At 44.7% G+C, this 20,187-nt stretch overlaps 2 protein-coding genes across 3 annotated transcripts in view; one reads left to right on the top strand and one right to left on the bottom strand.

Moving 5' to 3' along the window:
* Positions 1 to 20,187, top strand: part of ATP11B (ATPase phospholipid transporting 11B (putative)) — a 508,285-nt gene that overhangs the window by 206,645 nt on the left and 281,453 nt on the right. The gene's annotated exons all lie outside the window — the stretch shown is intronic.
* MCF2L2 (MCF.2 cell line derived transforming sequence-like 2) overlaps positions 1 to 20,187 on the bottom strand; it is a 282,358-nt gene that overhangs the window by 11,574 nt on the left and 250,597 nt on the right. The window contains exons 26-29 of the mRNA XM_063131918.1: positions 13,883 to 13,992; positions 9,186 to 9,281; positions 2,427 to 2,516; positions 735 to 806 (exon numbers count right to left, since the gene is read on the bottom strand). Of these exons, the coding sequence (XP_062987988.1) occupies positions 735 to 806; positions 2,427 to 2,516; positions 9,186 to 9,281; positions 13,883 to 13,992 (368 nt within the window). The remainder of the gene's footprint in view (positions 1 to 734; positions 807 to 2,426; positions 2,517 to 9,185; positions 9,282 to 13,882; positions 13,993 to 20,187) is intronic.

Genomic DNA, 20,187 nt, shown 5'->3' with positions numbered 1-20,187 from the left:
GGTATTTATTTTTTTTCAAAAAAATGTTCTTCACTTTAGTTTTTAATCAGATCTTTATTTCCACTGAATGGACGGGGAGCTTATTTAATTACGTATTTAATTAAAATATTTTTATATCATCTTTGAAAGCGAAAGCCTTATCCAGGCAGCTTATAAGTCAAAGCTATAAAAAAAATTAAAATACAATATAAAATACAATTGATTAAAACAGCAGCGTAAAAAATTCCATTCCAATAAACCAAAAATATACAGGACAGTTAAAAACTACAGTAAAATGGAAACCAGCATCTGAAGCATTCAATTCTTTTAGTCCTGTTTAAAAAGTCAGAGTAGGAGCCAGGCACATCTCATACAGAAAAGCATTCCATAAGGATGGGGCCAACACAGAAAAGGCTCTCTTACTTGTGCCTTCCAATGTCCAAGCGTAGGAATCAATGTCCGAGCCGAGAGCCGGACACAGATTTTAAAATCCCCCCCATCAATACCTCATCCGTGTCTTTGCCCAGAGCCCAACCCTAAATGGAACTTGGCAGACGGATCAGATAAATGTGGAATGGGCAATGAAACAATGACAAATGGTTTTCTGAACACTGAGAATCATCTGATATTCTGACTCAGACGTCCCTATGGACGTCCTCACATGTATGCTAGTGATGATGAAAGAATGGGCATTCCATGAGTGAGACCAAAGGACTGTCACAAAACAGTTCCATGCACTGAATCAATAGTTGTACCTTCAAAACCCAGAGGAGTAGGGTCACTTTTTATTTCATGCCTCTTGACCTTAACTGCAGGAAGAAGGGGACCTGTGTAAAGTTTGCAGATAACAAGATTGGAAAGACAGTTAGAGCTTCACCCTGCTCTCTTGGCACAGGAAAGGAATAGGGTCGGCAGTAGGCAGAAATGACTAGCTTATTTCAGTTTACAAAAATATTAATGAAACAATTTTAACAATTATAAAAGTCAGCTTAGAAAGATAGGAGAGACGTATTTTGTGATTTGCCACAAATCACCAGATTCTTTGCTTATTTTTGCTTTATTATTATCTGCAATTCCAAGAGAATGCAGAGCACCCCCAAGAATGGACTTATGCCCAATATCACCACCCGACTTCACACCTACGTGGTGCTCCAAGCGATGAGTTTGTGTTAACGTGAAAACCACAACGAATCCCTGACTATTGAGCATACGAAAACCACCGTCACATCCTTCCATCCGATTGTCGCCCGTTCCCCAGCGATGAAAGAGTAGGATGGTGTGCACTCTTTACGTCTTTGCTATTATGTGGATCGTATTCTTTTTACCCACTCGGCCATATTCACATGGGACAACCATTTTCTAAGCTGAAATATCATCTTGGACATCCAACCCCAAACCACCAAGAACAGCTATCAAATGTGTTGCAACAAAGAAGTGGCGCAAGGAGCAGAAGCACAGAACATTCCCTTTCCCTTCCTCTTTCATTGCGCTTCCATGTGGATCTGCACATACATTTGTCCAGAGCTTCATTATTTTTACGAGGGTCCCCCCACACACACCTTGTTTTATACTTTGACACTTTGATGAGGTGGAGACACAAGGGATAAGCAATCAGCGCTGTGCAAAACCCTGTTCTGAAGCCAGGGGAGTTGCTTCATGGTTGACACAAGATCCAGCCAATAGGTCCTGGGGACCGTCTTTATGGCGGCGGGTTGCCGCCACGATGATCCAAATCCCAGCGCTTTCACTGCTGTGGGGCAGCAGCAGCTAATCTTGACGCCACAGGGAAAGCGCAGGGTTTTCGGTGCTGATCATGGCCCCTGTCCTCTGCCCGGGCAGACAGCGACCAATCAGGAGTCGCCATCCGCTTGACCACGCCTCCACTGTGACTCTGGAGCGAGGCTTAGGGGCTGTCTTTACGTTGTCTTGCATGTCCTCGCCTCGCTCCGGAGAAAAACGTTGGGGTAAATCCCTGGCTTTTTTTCTTCACAGCTTCAGCGGAAAGCCCTGGGGTGGATGCGTGATTGCTGCTGCGTTGTATAATCAACACTGCGCCACTGCACACCCACCCTGGGGCTTTCTGAGAGTTTAGACAGTTTGAACTATAGCTTCTGCTCCAAACCAGAAGAAGATCCCCTCCCCCCCAGACACCTGATCAGGGTAACAAGATAGATACTGTGTCAGAAATGCAGTGAGCATGCTCTCACAGCGGGTGTTGAAATGATGCATGCACACGGAGGCTGAACGGCCCTGAGTTGCTTCACTGGGGGTGCAACTCCACAGCTTGCAATGTTGTCCCAGTAGCACAGGTCTTGCACCTGACCCTTTCTATTCTTTGCCTTGCAGGGCAGACCATGGGGCCAGGCGGTAAAGTTTCAGCTATCACAGGCGTCTGTACTAACATCAGTAGAGAAAGGGAGCCAGCTAATGTGTTAGTGTGACTGTACCTTTGGTTAGAGCAGATGTGTTAGTTGTAGTGCTGATGGAGGAAGCTAAGGAAAAGCGGCGGGTAACATCTCTCTCTTTAGATTCTGGATCTGGGAGAACAGACAGACGCAGGTCAAGGATGGGTAAGACGCAAGCAAGCAAATAAGGTATAGGAAGGATTGGAAGAGGATTCGAAAAGGTAGCTTGCTCTCATTTAAAACTGCAGTAAAAATAAATAAAGAGTGTGTTACAGTCACGTTTACATCAGCAGAGATACTGTAAACAGCTTGACAAGATGACTCAGAGCTTGTTATATTGAAACAACCCTTGTTTATAGGAATGGGGAATCCCTGAGAGGTTTAACTACACATTCTTGTTCGCCTTGGAGGAATTCAGGAAAAAAAATCAACTGCCTATTAATGCCCCGATATGGGATGATTTCATGACGCAATTTTACCAAGTGTGCTTGTAACAATTTGGTAAACTGGTCACTTGTATTGTCCTGACAAGTAGTGAGGAAAAGGTTACCACGCTTTTGTTTTCTCAGATTTTGTTAACTGCCCAGAGAACTTCGGCTATTGGGTGGTATAGAAATGCAATAAATAAATAAATACTGAAGGGTGATAAAAATTTCTACATCACTTGGCAGGATAACACAGATGCACATGCTGTGGTACGTGACCACTTGGAAAATGGTTGCAAGATTCACCCCATGTCAAGTGATTAATGAACCCCACAATTATTTGGGGCTTTAATTAACACTTCCAATTTGCCCCAGGCTCCGATTTAGCGCTTCATTAGCAATACAAATGAGTCGAGTTCTTATTTTAGGACAGCTGATCATGTAAACAAGCCCAAGGAGTGGTGATAAATGGTAAAATACTGCTTGTTAAAACGGTCAGAGCTGATGCCAACCTCAGAGGCAACAGAAATGAAACAGCAAGTACTTTGCGTTAAACATGAGTTAAACTCTATAAAATGTATGAAGATGAAGGTGAAAACTAAGATGGCACATTCTTGTTACAAGGATGTATGCAGGTCATCATAAGGAATGTTGGTTGTCTAGTCTTTTCAGAGCTTCTGAATGCAAAGGAAAACGGAAACAACTCTAAAATGGTAACCTTGCTTTTTCTGGTATAGTTTCCTATAGGATGCTTGTTATTTATGGTATAGTTTCCCATAATTTCCCCACTAAAAGCAGAATCCTATGCATGTTTAGACAGGAAAAAAAGTCCTATAACTCCCAGCATTCCCCAGCCTGTGAGTTGTAGGGCTTTTTTTCTGTCTAAACATGCATAGGATTGCACCTTAAATTACATAGTAGATCTAATGTTAGCTTCTATGTCATTTTATGGTGTTGAGAATTTGGATTGTTCACAGCAGATCCATGAAAATGCTGATGGACTGCACGATTTGCACAGCACAACCAATGTTTTCATAGTTTGACTATGAGTATCTATGTTTATTAGCAATGTAAACAAAATGATTGCATGTTTGCTGCGATTTCAGTCCAAACTAAGCAAATGGCGCTAGTCCACCCATGTAAGTTCTTGAATAAACCTAAAGCATGCCTGCCCATATTTATGCCTGCAGTTAGAATTCAATATCCCTTTGAGACATCACAATGTCAAACAGAGATTGGCTCAGCATTTCTTAAAGAGATTTTGGCAAGGAAAATCCCATTAAGATATAAAGACCAATTTGTTTCATGGGGAGTTTTCCCACTGAGGCTTCAGGTAGACGAGTCCCAAGCTCTGTATTCAATATATTGAGCTCCCAGGATCAACCCAGAATATTTTGCCAACTGAAGAAGCGGCAGATCACGTAGTTCTACAGAGTGTACCCTAAGACTGCAGCTCTTGGCGTATGTCGCATCAAGCACCATCTATCAAGCAGTGTGGCATCTGAGGGTCAAACTACATGTGATATGAGATCCAAGAAACTACAGCCTGATGTTGACACCAGGCAAATGTCTAGCGCAGTTGATCAAGCAGTAGGTTTGTGAGCATCTAGGAAAGAATGCATTGATTACGAAGAGCTAACATATTATCATACTAAACCACCTAAGCTCCTTTTTTGGATAGAGTTAGTCTGGTAGATTCTGGGAATGCAGTTGACATAGTGAGCCAGTTTGCATGACACAACAGCCCAAGATGGGTTAATTTCCCTTCGAGAAGCTGCAGAACATGCTGTCCGCCATTATGAAAATGCAGCCTCCAATTGTGGGTTGTTGTGTTGTGTGTATTCAGCTGGCGGGGGGGGGGGGGATTTGAGGGTTAAACGACCCTCGCATAACCCTAAAAGGGACCATGGGTAATGTGAGGGTCGTTTAACCCTCAAATAATTTCTGTTGGCTGGGTGTGCACAACCTAACCCATGACAACCCGAGGTTAGGGGTTGCATATTCATAATGGCACCAGAACGCACCACAGCTCCTTTAAGATAAATTAACCCAAGATGAACTGTCATGTTGTGCAAACCAGGTCAGTATATCGTGCACTTAGCAAAGGTTTTGACAAAGTTTCCCACGAATCCCTTGTTGACAGGATGGTAAAATGTGGGCGGGATGGTACTCCCATTAGGTGCATGTGCAGCTGGTTGAACAGGTGCACCCACCAAGTGCTCATGGATGGCTTGGTGTCAACCTGGAGGGAGGACTTGAGTGGAGTGCCACAGGGCTTTGGCCTAGGCCTCGTGCTGTTCAACATTTTTCAAAAGGAGTAGAGGGGAGGCTTATCAAATCTGCAGATGACATGATGTCGGGAGAGGTAGAACATCACAGAAAATAGAAACGAGATTTAAAATTATCTTGGCGGGCAGGAATGCTGGGTCAAAACCATCAAGATGAAATTCAGCAGAGATAATTGTAAAGTCCTGCATTTAGGTACAAAGAATCAAAGCTCATTTGGCGGCAATACCCGTGAAAAGAATCTAGGTCCCTTAGCTGATCATAAGCTGAACATGAGCCCAGAGTATGATGCAGCTACTAAAAAACCAAATGCGTTCTTAGCCTGCATAAGCAGAAGCGTAGTGTCCGGATCACAAGAATAGTTCCACGCTATTCTGCACTGGTCAGGCCACATCTGGAGTATGTGTCCAGCTCTGGGCACCAACTTTTGAGCAGGACAACGACAGGACCAACTTTAAGCAGGACAACTGGAGCATGTCCAGAGGAAGGCAAGCAGGGTGGTAAGAAGTCTGGAAACCAACTGCTATGAGGGACAGTTGAATGCGCTGGTGCGTTCTGCATGGAGAGGAGAAAGCTCGACAGGAGACAAAGTATCTCATTGTCTGTCACTCCAGAGGACAGCACTAGAACCAATGGGTGAAAAGGCAGGGAAGCAGATTTCGGTTAAAAAAAAAAAAAAGATTAGGAGAAACCTCCTAATGAGCTGATCAACAGTGCCTTAGTAGTGGTGGCCTCTGCTTCACCGAGGCCATTCAAACAGTAGATGAGGACGGCATTCTGTCGGGGATGCTGCAATTGCATCCTGCATTGCAGGTCCTGAATTGAGCAGAGGGTGGACTAGATGGCTTTCAAATGTCTTCTATGATCCATGATCAGATTTCCTGGTATCTTTTTAAGCACAGTGCGGGAAGGCAGCAGAATCTGCATTGAAGCCACGGAGCTATGAGAGGGCAGGTTAATCCTTTTCCCTGTGTCCTTTCCCTGATGGAAATAACTCCCACAAATTGCTATTAGCTGTGGAGGAGGAAAAAGGCAGGTACTCATGTTCTCATTGGCCCTGTTCAGATGACACGCTAAGACACAGTGGTTAAGCATTTTGAGTGAAACAATATGGCTTAGCGTGTCATTTGAACTATTCCTAACCATGGTGGCTTCATAACCACAGTTTAAGCATGCTCACTAACCATTTGCTGCAAATGGGTTAGCGGCCTAGCCGTGGCTTAGGGTGTTGTCTGAACAGGCCCATTGTCTTCCCCTTCTTCCATGTCTAAAAGTAGCTTGGTTGGCTCTACTGAGGAAATGGCACAGGGAGGAAGGGTGCTTTAGGGTGCGATCCTATGCATGTTTAGACAGCCTAACTAGTTAGAGAAGGCTGGGAGTTGTAGGGCTTTTGCTGTCTAAACATGCACAAGATCGCACATGTAAGGCTAAAAGATGCTAAGAAATCTGATCATGGATCTCCCATGTCACGTATAGATTGGCCCAGAAATGCACGCCTCGGGATACTTCACCACCCTACAGAGCATGCTGGGGCACAACTCTCACATGGATCACAGGGCATCCACTTTCCTCGGCTGCCTTGCATTGAATGGAGAATGTTATCGCAACCCAGCTCCTGGAATTGTGTGGTTGGGCTGGCCTAGGATCACCAGTTTTCCACACTGGATTCCTTCCCAAGATAAAGCTGCCTGATTCCCCGATGCCTATAGCATTGCCACCTCTCCATCAGTGCTCTTGATTTTCATATTTTGTGAGCTCTGCACCATAATAAGAAATGGGGACAGAGCTTGTGAAGACAAGACTTGTGAGTTTGGGCAAACATTAATCAGTGGGTACCAATATCTATCTCAGCTATGCGTGGGATGGCTTTTGGAGGACGCTGGAAGGAGCAACCGTGGTTGTGCCCTTTTCAAATAAGGAGAGCAAACAAGGAGGCTAAGGTGCTTGGAGAGTGAACAGTGTATAAGATGGTAAGAGCAGCTCTGCTTGGTCTATCTAGTCCATCATCTAGTTTCTAAAGATTGCCATCCAGATTTTTCAGGAAAGCCCAAGCAATTATGCGAAAGCAGTAGCAGCCTCACCCTACACAACTGTATTAAGAGAGATACCACTACTGGCTTCTGAACCTAGAGCAGATTCCTCCGGAAGAGCACGCCCTTCAGACGTGTTGGACTGCAAATGATGTGAGTTGTAGCCCAACACATCTGGATGACATCAGGTTGCAGAAAGCTCACCAAGAGGTTCCAGTGAGCTACCACGGCTGGCATGTGCATGAAGAAGTACTTTCCCTTATTGTCTGTCCCAAATCCATTCCATTGGTTGACCACACAATCTTGACTCAAGGCAGGGACTCAAGGCAGGGACCCACTTTCCCCACACCAGGCATAGTTTTATATGCCTCCACCACATTCCGCTTGGAAGGTGTTCCAGTTATGGAATTCACCCCCAAGCATTTCCAGGCTCACCCTACAGGCCATGTGGACAATGGAGCATCTAATGGATGGGAGAGGGCCTGTGCACTTGGGGCAGAAGGGCTTGTGCAGGTGGCCCTCCTTTCAGGGACTCTAAGGCTTCTCTGGTGCTCCTGACCCTCGCAATCAAGGCATCAACAGAAAACTGGACATCAGGACAGGCCTCAAGGGTCATCATAGTCGGGCTCCTGCCAAGGAGTCCACACCCCAGCAGGGGCCTACTGCCCAGAGCCCCCGGACCCGCACCTGTTGTGTTTCTCAAAACCTCCTGCCTTCTTGGGAGACAATAACAAGGCCTGCTAAGTAATCCACAAAGCTTTCCAGAAGGAACAGGCATGAGCACCTCTCCTTTAACATTGCAACCTCTTTGTTCACCCTTCTCTTGCTCTGGTCCAGGCAATAGCAGTACTGTGAAGGAGGAACAGCAGGTGCCAGTGCCTGTCTGCTCCTTGGCTCTCTGCCTGGCAAGCACGTCAATGGTACCAATGAGGAGGAAAAGGAGGAGCAGCTGGTAAGAAGACAGGTAAGAAGTTAGACTCACTGAGGGAGGGAAGGGGGGCACTGAGGGTGTCTTGCCTGCAAAACCTGGAGCCGGCACGGTTGATTTCCGTTCAGTTGCTCTTAAATGTGTCTAAAATCTAGCGTTGCCACCTTTAAAACTGCTCCTACCCTTGGGCATGCCTACACGAAGGGCTTGCCCTGGGGTGGCTTTGCAGTAGTGGCACGTCATCTACATGACGCAGCCACCATTGCAAAGCCATCTGGGGGCAAACCCTAGAAACTCCGCCCCCCAAAAATCGGGCACTTACCCCAACTTTTTTGGCAGTGGAGGCGGCCCCACACCTCTAAAAAAGTAAAAAAAAATGTAAAAAGGTGGGGAGAGGAACAGTGCCGTTCCTCCCCCCCCCTTTTTTAATTTTATGACCTCTATCTGAGGAGCTCCACAGAAACAAATAATAAAAATAAATGCGGGTGGGTGGGGAGGAACAGGCAGCCAGAGGAAGGAGACGCTGCTCGGTCTCCAGTCCCTCTCATGCCCTCCTCTGCTGCCTCTTTCCTTTTCCCCTGGATTTTTTCTTATATGAATCTGCGGAGCTACACAGATAGAGCTCATTAAATTACAAAAAGGGGGGGAAGGAACAGCCCCATTCCTTTCCTCCCCCTCGCATTCTTTTAAAAAAAACTTTTCAAGAGGCGCCGGGCAGGAAAAATCGCACTTGCCTTCCATCCCGTGTAGATGCCGGGAAGGAAGGCAAGTGCGGGCGCAAGGTGCCCGGCAATGCCAAAGCACCTCCGTAAAGCCGGGGGGCAGGTGCCTTTAACAGCAGCAGCCCGAGAGCAGACATTCAGCAGGTTATGCTTTCTCCATCACTTGTCTTTTCCATGCCACGAAAAGCTTCAGGGCCAGCCAAAAAAAATTACCCTTTTGTAAACATCACAAAGGGAGTGCAAAATAAATAAATAAATAGACCAGGGAACATCAGACGACGACATCACAATGGGAGGTGGAGACATTTGCAGAGGAGTGACGGATGGCACTATGGAATGGAGACGGCACTCGGGAGACGTGTGGCCGGCGACCAAATGCTGCAAGGGGGGTTGTTTGGTGATTGTTTTACCTTTGGGTGGAGCTCTGCGGTTGGAAAGACCTTGCAATGTAAACCGCTTTCTAGCAAGCGCTGAGCGCTCAAGATTAAGGCTGGCGGACGAATCGGCTAGGAGAAAGAGGCAGAGGGAAGAGAAGAAGTAAGGCAGGGAAGGGTCAACCTTGCGGCGTATGAAGAAAGCAAAGGTTAGACGGGCTTGTGGGGTCAGAAGGGAGGAGACGGTTAACAGACGTGGCGCTCTGGAGGATTGAGCTCATGCTTGTGGAGCTGGAAGGTGACCAGGGAATCAAGGTAGTCAAAACTAGCTGAGCCAAATTGATCCCTCTTGTGCAAAGGATGAATTTGACTAGCTAAGTTTCATCTGGGAGCAAAATGGAACAGTGCGGGGGGGGGGGAAGAAAGAGGGGGGGATACACAGTTCTGAAAGGACACGTCAGCCATAAAGTAATTGAGAAACAAAACAAAACCAAAATAAAAATCCTGTGCCCACAAAACCTCCCAACAGTGGCATTCATCACAACATTATCAGGTACTAATTTGGATGTAGGAGATTTCTTTTTAAATAGGTCCTCCGGTGTCTTATGTGTTCCAGATCAGCTTTACATTTACAGATGAGCTCCGGCATCAGCTTTCCCCAACTTGGTGCTCTCCAGATTTGTTGGACTGCAACTCTAATCCGACACATCTGGAGAGCACGGGGTTGGGGTAGCTCGTCTTACATCATGCGTTCATCCAGCCCTATTCCCCACTGAAGCACTGGTCTCTTTAAGGCTGTCCTTCTCCAGCTCCTCCGCTCCAAATATTTATTTCTGGTATAAATCCACGAGTTGCTTTTTCCACTTAAAAGAAAGCTCTCAACATGATGTGCAAGAAAGAACACCACAGGTTTGGTTTTTTTTTAAAAAAAACACTAACAAAAACTAATACAAAATACACTATTATAAACAATTTTAAAATATACTAGGTAAAATCAAGATTTTAAAAATATACTAGGTAAAATCAAGATTTTAAAAATATACTAGGTAAAATCAAGTTTTAAAAAACAAACAAGGGCCTTAATATTATAAACTGAGCAAAACATCTGCATATGAAAAGGTCACGTTGGTGAAAGAAAATGAAGGAAGTCAATCCTGCCAGACTGCCCTGACTATCATGTCTTTCTCATACATTTAAGACACAGCGGTCCTGTTCAGACAACAGGCTAAGCCATGGTTAGGCCACTAACACTTTTGCAGCAAGTGGTTAGTGGGCCTGTTCAGACAACAGTTCAGGCTCTGTGGTTAGCAAAACTGTGGTTCTCTGGGGTTAGTGCTAACCACAAGCTGTGCTGTCACACACAACACATTAAGCCATGGCTAGAGTTGCTACCCCTGCTGCAGATGGTCCAACTGTGGTAAGTGAGTAAGCAGGGGTTAGCAAAACAAGACACTTTAAACCCTGTTGCTTAACCAAAACCCTTAACCAGCAGGGTGTCTTCTAAACAGGCCCAGTGAGCATGTTTAAACTGGTTTTGCAGCCACCATAATTAGAAATGGTTCAAACGACAACTTTATCATGGTTCACATGACACACTAAGCCATGTTTTGCTCAAAACACTTAACCATCATGGTTTAGCATGTTGTCTGAACAGGGCCAAATGAGATGTTCATGCTGCGTGTCTGATCCCCATAAGATGTTCTCAGCTTAGCTTAAGCTAAGCATGGCAGATGGAGACAACTGTGTGCCCCGTGATTGATGCACTGTCTACAGGGCTGACAGGCTTCTGCAATGTGCATTAAGCACAAACTTCCTGCGTTGGGGGAGGCGGGATTTCCACCACCCACCCCGCATTTCGGACTGTGTGTGATTATTCTATATTCCCAGTTGACTGCCTGGTTCCACTTCCTGAGTGACTGTCATTAGAAAGAATTCAATGGGACTGTGTACTGCAAAGACATGCATATGCCAAAGGCACGGATTTAAAAAAGAAAAGGAAAGCAAAAAGAAAAATCTGACTGTTAGTGTTTGAACTGTACTGATAACATTGCTATGGTGAAAAAGCAAGCTCATGGAGCTGTTAAAATACACGTCTTAGGTTTTGCAATTTGATCTTGAATATATCAAAGACATTGCTGAGAATCTCCTTGGTCCCCAACAGAAATGCCCTCTGCCAACTCTGAAATCTGAAATGGTGCCCCCAGGCACAACCATCTTATGAGGCAGCTAGAACATGAAGGGAACAGTCCTATGTTTAGACCGAAAAATGTCCTACAACTCCCAGCATTCCCCAGCCAGCCATGCTGTTGCTGGGCAGTGCTGGGAGTTGTTGGAGTTTTTTTTCTGTCTAATCCATGGGTTCTCAACAAGGGGGGAATTCCCCCCGGGGGGGATTTTTAGGGTTCCAGGGGGGGAATTGGGACTATTCAACAAAGTATGATGTCCTGTAGATTATGTCTTCCTACACAAGTTATTAACAATGTCCCAGAAAAGTGTCATGTTGTCTGCAAAAGCCAGGCCTTTGCTCTCTTTTCCCTCCCTCCCTCACAATCCTAGAAGTTTCAAGCTTCCCATTTAAAGGGGCAACGCAAAGCATGGGAGCTGAGAATGTAAAAGGGGCCATGCTTTGCGTTGCCCCTTTAAATGGGACTAATATATATATATATATATATATATATATATATATATATATATATAAAGATTTTCAATATTATATGCATATTATTTGGAATGCACCTTTTGAGTTAGACTATCTTGGGAAGGGGGGAATTATATTCTGAACAAAGGTGAAAGGGGGGAATGAAGCAAAAAAGGTTGAGAACCACTGGTCTAAGCACTCATAGGACTGTGCCTTAAGTAAGTTAAATAAATAAAGTTAAGAAGCCTTCCCTCAACCTAGTCCTTTCCAGATGTGTCATCCTACAACTCCCACCATCCCCAGCCAGCATGGCCAATGTGGAGGACACCACATCTGGGGGGCGCTGGGTAGTGTAAAATCTTGGTAAGTACATGCTTTTTTTCTATGCAAGAGTTGGGCCATCTAGGCCAGCTCACTTCCAGGTTATTATTTTTCTTATGTATGCAATGATTTCCCATTAATGCAAATAAAAATAAATCTTGTTCATCCTCATGACTCATCTGTGAACTAGGTCACTCTTGTGCAAACGGTTCGTTTCCTGACTTATGGAATATCTGTCTCGGAATGATGAAAGATCCTTCACATTAACCTAAAGTTAAATCCCCAGTCAGCCAGTAGATGGTGGACAAGAGGCATCGTGCAACAGCTGGTTGGAAGTACTATTACTGTGCAAAAGAACGGTGGAGCAGTGTAGAATTTCTGGGTTATGGCGCTTGGACCGTCTCCCCAAACCTCAAATACCCGAAACCGCTAGTTTTCCAAATGCATGGTGTGCAGCCCCACATTTTGAAAAATCCTAAAGTAAAAAGCTCTCTTGTTTTCCAAACTTCCCGTTAGTAGAACGTTTCGGCTGGGTGAAGTTGCATTCATGTACTTCACCGGGGAATGAATGGAGAATTCACACAGCCACTGGGTTGGGTTTTTTTGCATGGCAACCGGTTCGTCTTGTGTCAGACTTTTCTGCCAGCGAGAGAAAGGTTTGCCTGTTAAGAGGGCTTACCACCAGGTCAAGGGCCTGTCAATGGAATTCACTGTACCTTTAGCTCTCTTGGCATCTCCAGTCAAAAAGATAACAGGCATCAAGAGTGGGGAAGATCTCTGCCCGAGGTTCTGAAGAGCCTCTGCTAATTGCGGAGACAACAGTAACCTATAGAATAGAGACCACCAGTGGCCACAGCTCAGTAGTAGAGCACCTGGTTTGCATTCAGAAGGCCCAGTGTTGATACCCAGCAACTCCATTTGAAAAACATCTCGGGCAGCAAGGTCGCATGTGATATCAGAGGAGAGTTCTAACAATCTCTGGTGCTAGATCAAAGGTGGGCAACTTTCCGGGGCCCAGGGACCAATACCACCCCAACCCCAGAACCCACTGGGAGCCTCACCCATGCCCCCCCCCCCCCAAGCTACCACAACCCTCCACAATTTTGCTGTAAAACAACGCATGCGGGGAGAGCACTTTGTTTTAAATCAAAATTGCACTCTGGGACACTTATGAGAACGTGATTTTGCTTTAAAACGGTGTGCACTCTCTCCTCATGAACCTTGTTTTACAGCAATTTTGCCAGGCTTTTTGCCACTGCCGCTACGAGCAATTCAGCAGCAGTGCGGCACAGCCATATAGAAGGCCAAGGGCGCCTTCGGCTTGTACGTTGCCCACCCCTGTGTTAGGTGTTCAGGTTATTTCTTGATATTGCACTCATCACTTGATGTTCAAACGACAAAATACATGTGTGAACCAGCCCCCAGCACTGAGGAATGAAGTGGTCAAGGGATGTCCTGTCTGCGCGTGTGTGAACTGACCACAGGAAGCGGGGTATGGCATGATGCGTAACTTCCAGGAGAAGACTTGGAATTCCAGGGCATTCAAAGGTTGTTTCTAGACATTTCCATGTGATGCTTGCAACATGTGGATCAACTCTTTGCAAGCGCCAGAAAGAAGCTTGATTTTCCATGCACCCTTTTGTGGCGTTGATCTGATTCTATGGCTCCTTGGGTGTGGGGAAGGGAAAGCTCACAGCGGCTCAGCAGAGAAAAGCAATGTCCAAACCATCTCACCCAACCTCTGCCTGGAAGTGATCCTCCTTACACCGCCTACCTCTTTTTTGCCTGGCGTTGGGGCTGATGTTCCGGTCCCGGTTATTCGACATCTCCAGGCTTGAGAGTTCGGATCTGTTTTCGCATAAACTCACCGACTTTCTGCTGTACCTTTAGAGACAAAAGACACACAGTTGTTATTTTGCAACTACTGAAGGGGCATGAACGACGTGGGCTGCAATGCATTATTACCATGTCACCCAGTTACAAACTTTCCTGTCCAAATGAACTTTGGACTGTAAAAAAATGCACCACAGGGGATAGAAGAGAATTTGCTGAACATATATTAAGCTGGCTTAGATATTTCTTACAATTAGTACTCTTAGGGCTTGTCTACCTCAACCTAAATGCGCATATTCACATTTTAGGTTACATGACACAGCCGTCCATTCGCCGCAGTGCCGGGTTTTTAACCCGATAATGTGCATCTTCACATTCGCGGTTTACCGTGACTTTTAGAACACGTCTGAGTTTGCACCGTGTTATGGCTATGTGTGTTTGGGGGAGTTAAATCGGATTTTGACATGTGGGCGGAGCTTTGAGGGTAGGACAATGTGATTGGGTGGTTTCCTGATTTCGAACCAATCGGCTGCCTTATTCGTTCACGCCAATTTTACTTTCAAGTCTCTCTGCGGAGCTCCGCAAAGAAAGCTTGTTAAAACAAATTTATTTCTGTATTTATATATTTATTGCATTTCTGTACCACCCAATATGCGAAGCTCTCTGGGTGGTTCACAAAAACAAAGAGGGAAACGGGCAGCCAGACGAAGGAGACATGTTCTTCTGCCTCATTCCTTTCCCTCTGCTGCCTCGTTCTCCCCCTCCCCCCCACGCTCCCAGTTTGTGTGTTATATGAATCTGCGGAGCTCTGCATATAAAATTTATAGCTTCGTTCCTCTCTCCTCCGTAGTTTTGTATATGGGATAATGCGATAATGCACATGTAAAATATAAAAAATAAATTCAGGAAATAAATCGCTGCTGCTGTTGCAGTGTCACGCTCTTTACCTACATTCGAATCAACGAAAATTCGGGTTTATATTTAATGAGCAGCAATCCCGTTGTTGTATAGACGAGAGCTTACTCTACAAGGATGAATTGAGGAAAGCAAAATGGGAATCTAGTTCTCCCCATCTACCACTTCCTCCTTAATATATACAATTGAGAAGCTTCCACAATGGACAGTGCTGACTCTGTGTCAGCTAGCAATGTCGGAGAAATCTGCAATGAATTCGGATTTCTATCAACCCAATCTACAGATCCTGCAGCAGGCTGGCTTTTTCTGAGTCACGTGGATTCCGTGGACTTGCAGACCCATTTTTGGCTGGGAGGCTGGGGTGGATTTCCACCAAAGCTCCTTCATGCAAGTATGCGTTAGCATTAGGGCTCAAAACTGCTCACCCACATCCTATTCATTAATCCAGTAAATTACAAATTAGCACATTTGTGTTATGTGCGTTCACACAAGCAGAAAGAAGTTCTGGTTTTTAAAATCTGATTCCGTGTCGGAATGAAAAAGTGCCTGGCAAGCTACAAAACACAGACAGAATGGATTTAACAACATCTACTTTCCTTGTCACAGCAGCCCCAGAACACTGGAATGCTGCAGAATTTAAATTATCTCAGTGCTTGATTTTTATTATTGCTAGCACAGCGCTGAACTACTGTAAGTCTTTCAAACTGAGGCTATTGGGAACTTTTTACTTATTTGAAGAGAAGAAAGACACTCTGCCATCAGCCAGAGGCACAAGAGCTAACTGGTTGTTCCACTGCCTCTATCCAAGCAAGATCAGCCCGACCCAACTAGATGGAAACGCGTTTGGAACTCACCACTTCGTTCAGAGATAGTCAGTCTCAACTCCTTCCTCCATGTTTTTCCTCTACTCCCTTTCCCTTATGTTTCTTGTCTTTTAGTTTGTAAGCCTGAGGGTGGGTCCTGGGTTGGTCTAAGCAGGTTTGGGTGATAGCATTCGTCCCAAAGTAGCTTAGATTAACATAGGCTCTACTCTCAAGGTTCAGTGAACAAATAAATATTGAGCTTCTCCACACAGAGCTTATATCGTGCAATCAAGATTGGTTGCTCATGGACGTTTGTGGGTCCTTTACACCAACTTCCAGGGCCCCTCCCGTGGTTTATGACCTTTATCCCACTTTTAAAAAGATCAGAGATAATGTGATAATGGATATTAATCCAATCTATTGGCTTTGTCAAATGACAGCGTTGCATGATAGTCATAGCGCCATCTAGTGGCTATAAATTAAAATAAATAGACACATATAGAAAGGAAGTCCTCAATTTAAAGCACATATCTGCCCGTATAAAGAAGCCAATCTTAATACCATAAAGAATCCAGAAGTAGAAAACCTCGGTAAGGATTTTATTTTTTTTTATTTTTTAGATATTACAGAAAACAGAATAGTCAATTGGGGTTTAAACAAAAAAACTTGGTTAATACAATTTTAAGGGGGAAACAAAAGGGGGGGAAAGAAAGAAAAAGAAAAGGAAATAAACAAATAAACCAATTAATAAGTATGCTGTGTGATCTTCATTTGTTGTTAGAATATCTAAATGCTCAGAGCAGAAGCGGACATATATTGTTGTAAGTCTGGTTGTGACGTGTGTTGAATGAATCTCCACCATATAGTATAAAATGCTAGTGGTTTTGTTTTAACTTGGATTAGAAGCAAACCCCGGTAAAGATGTGGGATTTCAGCATTGTGTGATGAATCCCATTGTTACACGGGTATGCACCCCCCCCTCCAAAAGGTGAGAAGTTTCAAGGATTTCAGTGCTTAGGATTCAGTTTCCTTAGATGGAAGCCACTGGAGATTTATGGCATTTCTGTGATAAACTATTTATTTATCTATGAGCATAAGATGAGGGTCCAGAACATCCACACTCCAACAAATTCCTGCTCCCCATCAAATGTCTAACGGAACCCATAGTGCCATAGGAATGAAGTCATTCTTTGTCTCTTAAGATTTCTCTACACCCCAAAGCACCCACACTGATAGCTCTGCTTAGAGGAAATCTTAAGAGACAAAGATTACATTGTTGGAAGAGATCCTGAATCTCTTTGCAATCCTAGGCACTGGGCTGTAAAGGGCTCGTGGAAGGGTCACTAGCAATATAACTAAACTTTCAATCACCTACGTACTTTTCCTGCAGCAACCAGGTTTTCCTTTTCCGCATAGCCCTGCTCTGCCCTTCCAAAATAACAACAGTAATTTCACAACAATAGCACAAAGCAGCCCAGCCATATATCAAGATAAAAGAAGGTGTTCTGCAGCTTTCCTCTGTACCTGTCATCCAAGGAGGTGTCTGGTGTTGCAAAGCAAGTTTGGCCCTTGTCTGTCAACAAAATTATTGTGTTTGCAGCCCAGGTGTGAGTAATCTTGGAGTGGGCAGTATGGTGGATGCAATATCAGCTGATTAATTAATCTAGCCACCCTCTGTGGGTGGGGCACCAATGATATCAGCTTCTCTCCGTTGCTGCATCTCATGCATCTGAATGTGTTCCCCTTTCCAGGTTTCAAGGACATGCTGAAGAGGAGAATAGTATTGCTTCACTTTTTTCCTTTTTCTTTCCAGTCCTAAGGGATTATCTCTAGATATCTTTGGTTTCTGTCTTGCAGGAAGACAACAAGTGGGTGAGACAGAATGGTCATCTCCAGCAGAGACAGGAGTATCTTCCATGCCATGGAGCAGGGGCAGGCCAGCAATATTACTTTTTTTCTTCTTGGTCGGCAGGGCCCTAAGGCTCCTTGCACAACTAATAATATTTTGCCACAGTGACATAATAAGCTCTCATTGCTTTGGCAATGTGGATCTACATTAAGAACAATCCTTAAAGTTGAGTCATGGCAGCATGAGAGGCTACCTCCATTTATTTACTTTGTTTTTAGCTTACCTTATCCAGGTTAGCAACCGCATTCCCCCTTGGGTGACCATATTTTGGAAACCAAAAAGGAGGACAACGTGGCCGCCCCCCCCCCCCGCCGCAAGGGGCCGTGCCCGCCCACACACTACCAACACACACACAAACATGCACACTCTCTAAGGATCACCAACCCTGAAACATGCACATACATCCATTCATAGACAAACAACCACGCACCCACTCACCCACCACATAAATACACTCACACACTGCCAACACACACACAAACATGCACACTCTCTCAAAATCATCCACCCCTAAACACTCACACCAAGACTGATCCCTTGCACAAATTACGCCTTCTTTGGCATGTAGAGTACATGTAGTAGTAGCAGAAGCAGAATTTATACAGTACTGCATGTCAGCACTGCTGGCATTAAATAAATGTTAATGATAAGGTACAACAGCATAAGGATAACAATAAAAGAGATAATACTGCAAGCTATTCATATAGCCCATGCAACTAGGAATAAAATATTGTTTTTCTGAGTGGGTGATTATACCAAACACTGAAGTTAATGCAGCCTCCCCTCACCAATGCAAAAGGAAGAAGCAAGGCTAGCTAGCACAGCAGTGAATCGTTCCCTTAAAGTCAACTATAAAACCCAAGATCCACCCCCTTTAGTTTTTCTGCCTTTTACAAGTTAGAACCAAGAAGCCCACTCTTTTCACATGTCATGTGTGAATACCATTTCATTAAAAAAAGCATTACATTATTAACAGAAAGTGCAACAGCATAATCTAATTATTTAGTCACGGTGTGTGTGTGTGTGCGCTTAAAAATGGCTTTGAGTTTGTTAATTGTTGTACAAAAGCTTGTGACTGAAATAAATGGATAGGTTTTCTTTTGTTTCACTAGTATGTTCTTTTCATTTTTCATTAACAGACAGTCATGCCACTGGGGACATTTTTATAAAACTGAACTTGATGTAGTAGGAGAGTGACGATATGGAAAGGACAGGGCTTCTGTATCTTTAACAGTTGCATAGAAAAGGGAACTTCACCAGGTGTCATTTGCTGGCATGCAGCACCTGGTGAAATCCCCTCTTCGTCACAACAGTTAAAAGCTGTAGGAGCCCTTCCCTCTTTTGTATCTGATCACTCTAGTATAGCTCCTGAAGCTTTAACTAGGGTCCCACATCCCATCCATCAAATGGTGAGCATGCTAACAGAGTTATAATAAACGAGAGCCTTAATCTTCATATTTGCAACCAAACTGTGATTATAGATGAGGAAATTGTGCACACAGCTTCAGCCAAGCCCACAGTTTGAGGATTCTAATAGGCTGCAGGTGAAAATGGGGGAGTCAAGCTAGCACAGCCTTCCTCAACCTGGGGCGCTCCAGATGTGTTAGACTGCATCTCCCAGAATGCCCCAGCCAGCTGGCTGGGGCATTCTGGGAGTTGTAGTCCAACACATTTGGAGCGCCCCAGGTTGAGGAAGGCTGAGCTAACACATCACATAAAAGGTTAGATTTGAGGAAAAAATAGAGCAGAAGGGGATTGAAGGAGGAGTGAGTTATTCATTTTAACTCTTGACAGTTGGCACCAATATAACCACGGATGCTGCGAGGGCTGCAGCCATGTTGCTAACTGTCTGTGGGGGCTACTACCCATTTCCCCAATGCGGTCTCCTCTGAAGGAGAGAACAAAGAGCCGACTGCAAGGGAAAACCCGACAAACTGATGGCTCTACGAAGAGCAGCTTTCTGTGTGTCTCTGTGTCTAGGACTGGGACCGACCAAGGCTACAAAGATTTCCCACTCCCCCACCACCTACCCACTTCCAAATTACAAAGCACCTTTCTAATTCACCTGAAAACTACATCTTTCTCCCGAAACACCACCCTGGCAGAGCTTTACAAGGCAGCAAAATCAACAACAACACCGAAGCACCTTTGCTCTTTTGTCCCAACGCCATTTGCTCCCGTCAATGTTTGGTTTTATTTTGCATTTGGGGGGGGGGGGAATAGAAATGTGATTTGTTGGTTTGCATTGATTTTAAAAAATGGTAAAAGAACACATACTAGAGAAGGGATTTTTGAACTCCCAAAGGCATGTACTTTTGGGGGCATGGTATAGCGTTGGCTTTGAGGATTTGGAAGAACTGACCACTGAAGTACAGATTCAAAGCAACTCCCCCCCCGCCCCACCACGTTTTGTGACATGCTAATGCTAGAAGTAAGCTTAATGGATTCATGAAAAACATGACAGGTTTGTGCCAGAGCAGCTAGACTACATAGAATGCAATTCCCTGTCGCAACACAAACCAAACTTCAGCCAAGTCAGGTGTTTCTTGGATTTTATTTTGGATTTATTCCCTTGGAGAAAATAAATTTACAGCCCAGAACTCAAAGGGGAGCCTGATT

This window comes from Elgaria multicarinata, chromosome 8, assembly GCF_023053635.1.
Source record: "Elgaria multicarinata webbii isolate HBS135686 ecotype San Diego chromosome 8, rElgMul1.1.pri, whole genome shotgun sequence".
In the NCBI taxonomy this organism is placed as follows: domain Eukaryota; kingdom Metazoa; phylum Chordata; class Lepidosauria; order Squamata; family Anguidae; genus Elgaria; species Elgaria multicarinata.
Note: the sequence above shows the minus strand (reverse complement) of the source record. Positions and strands in the feature narration are given on the sequence as shown.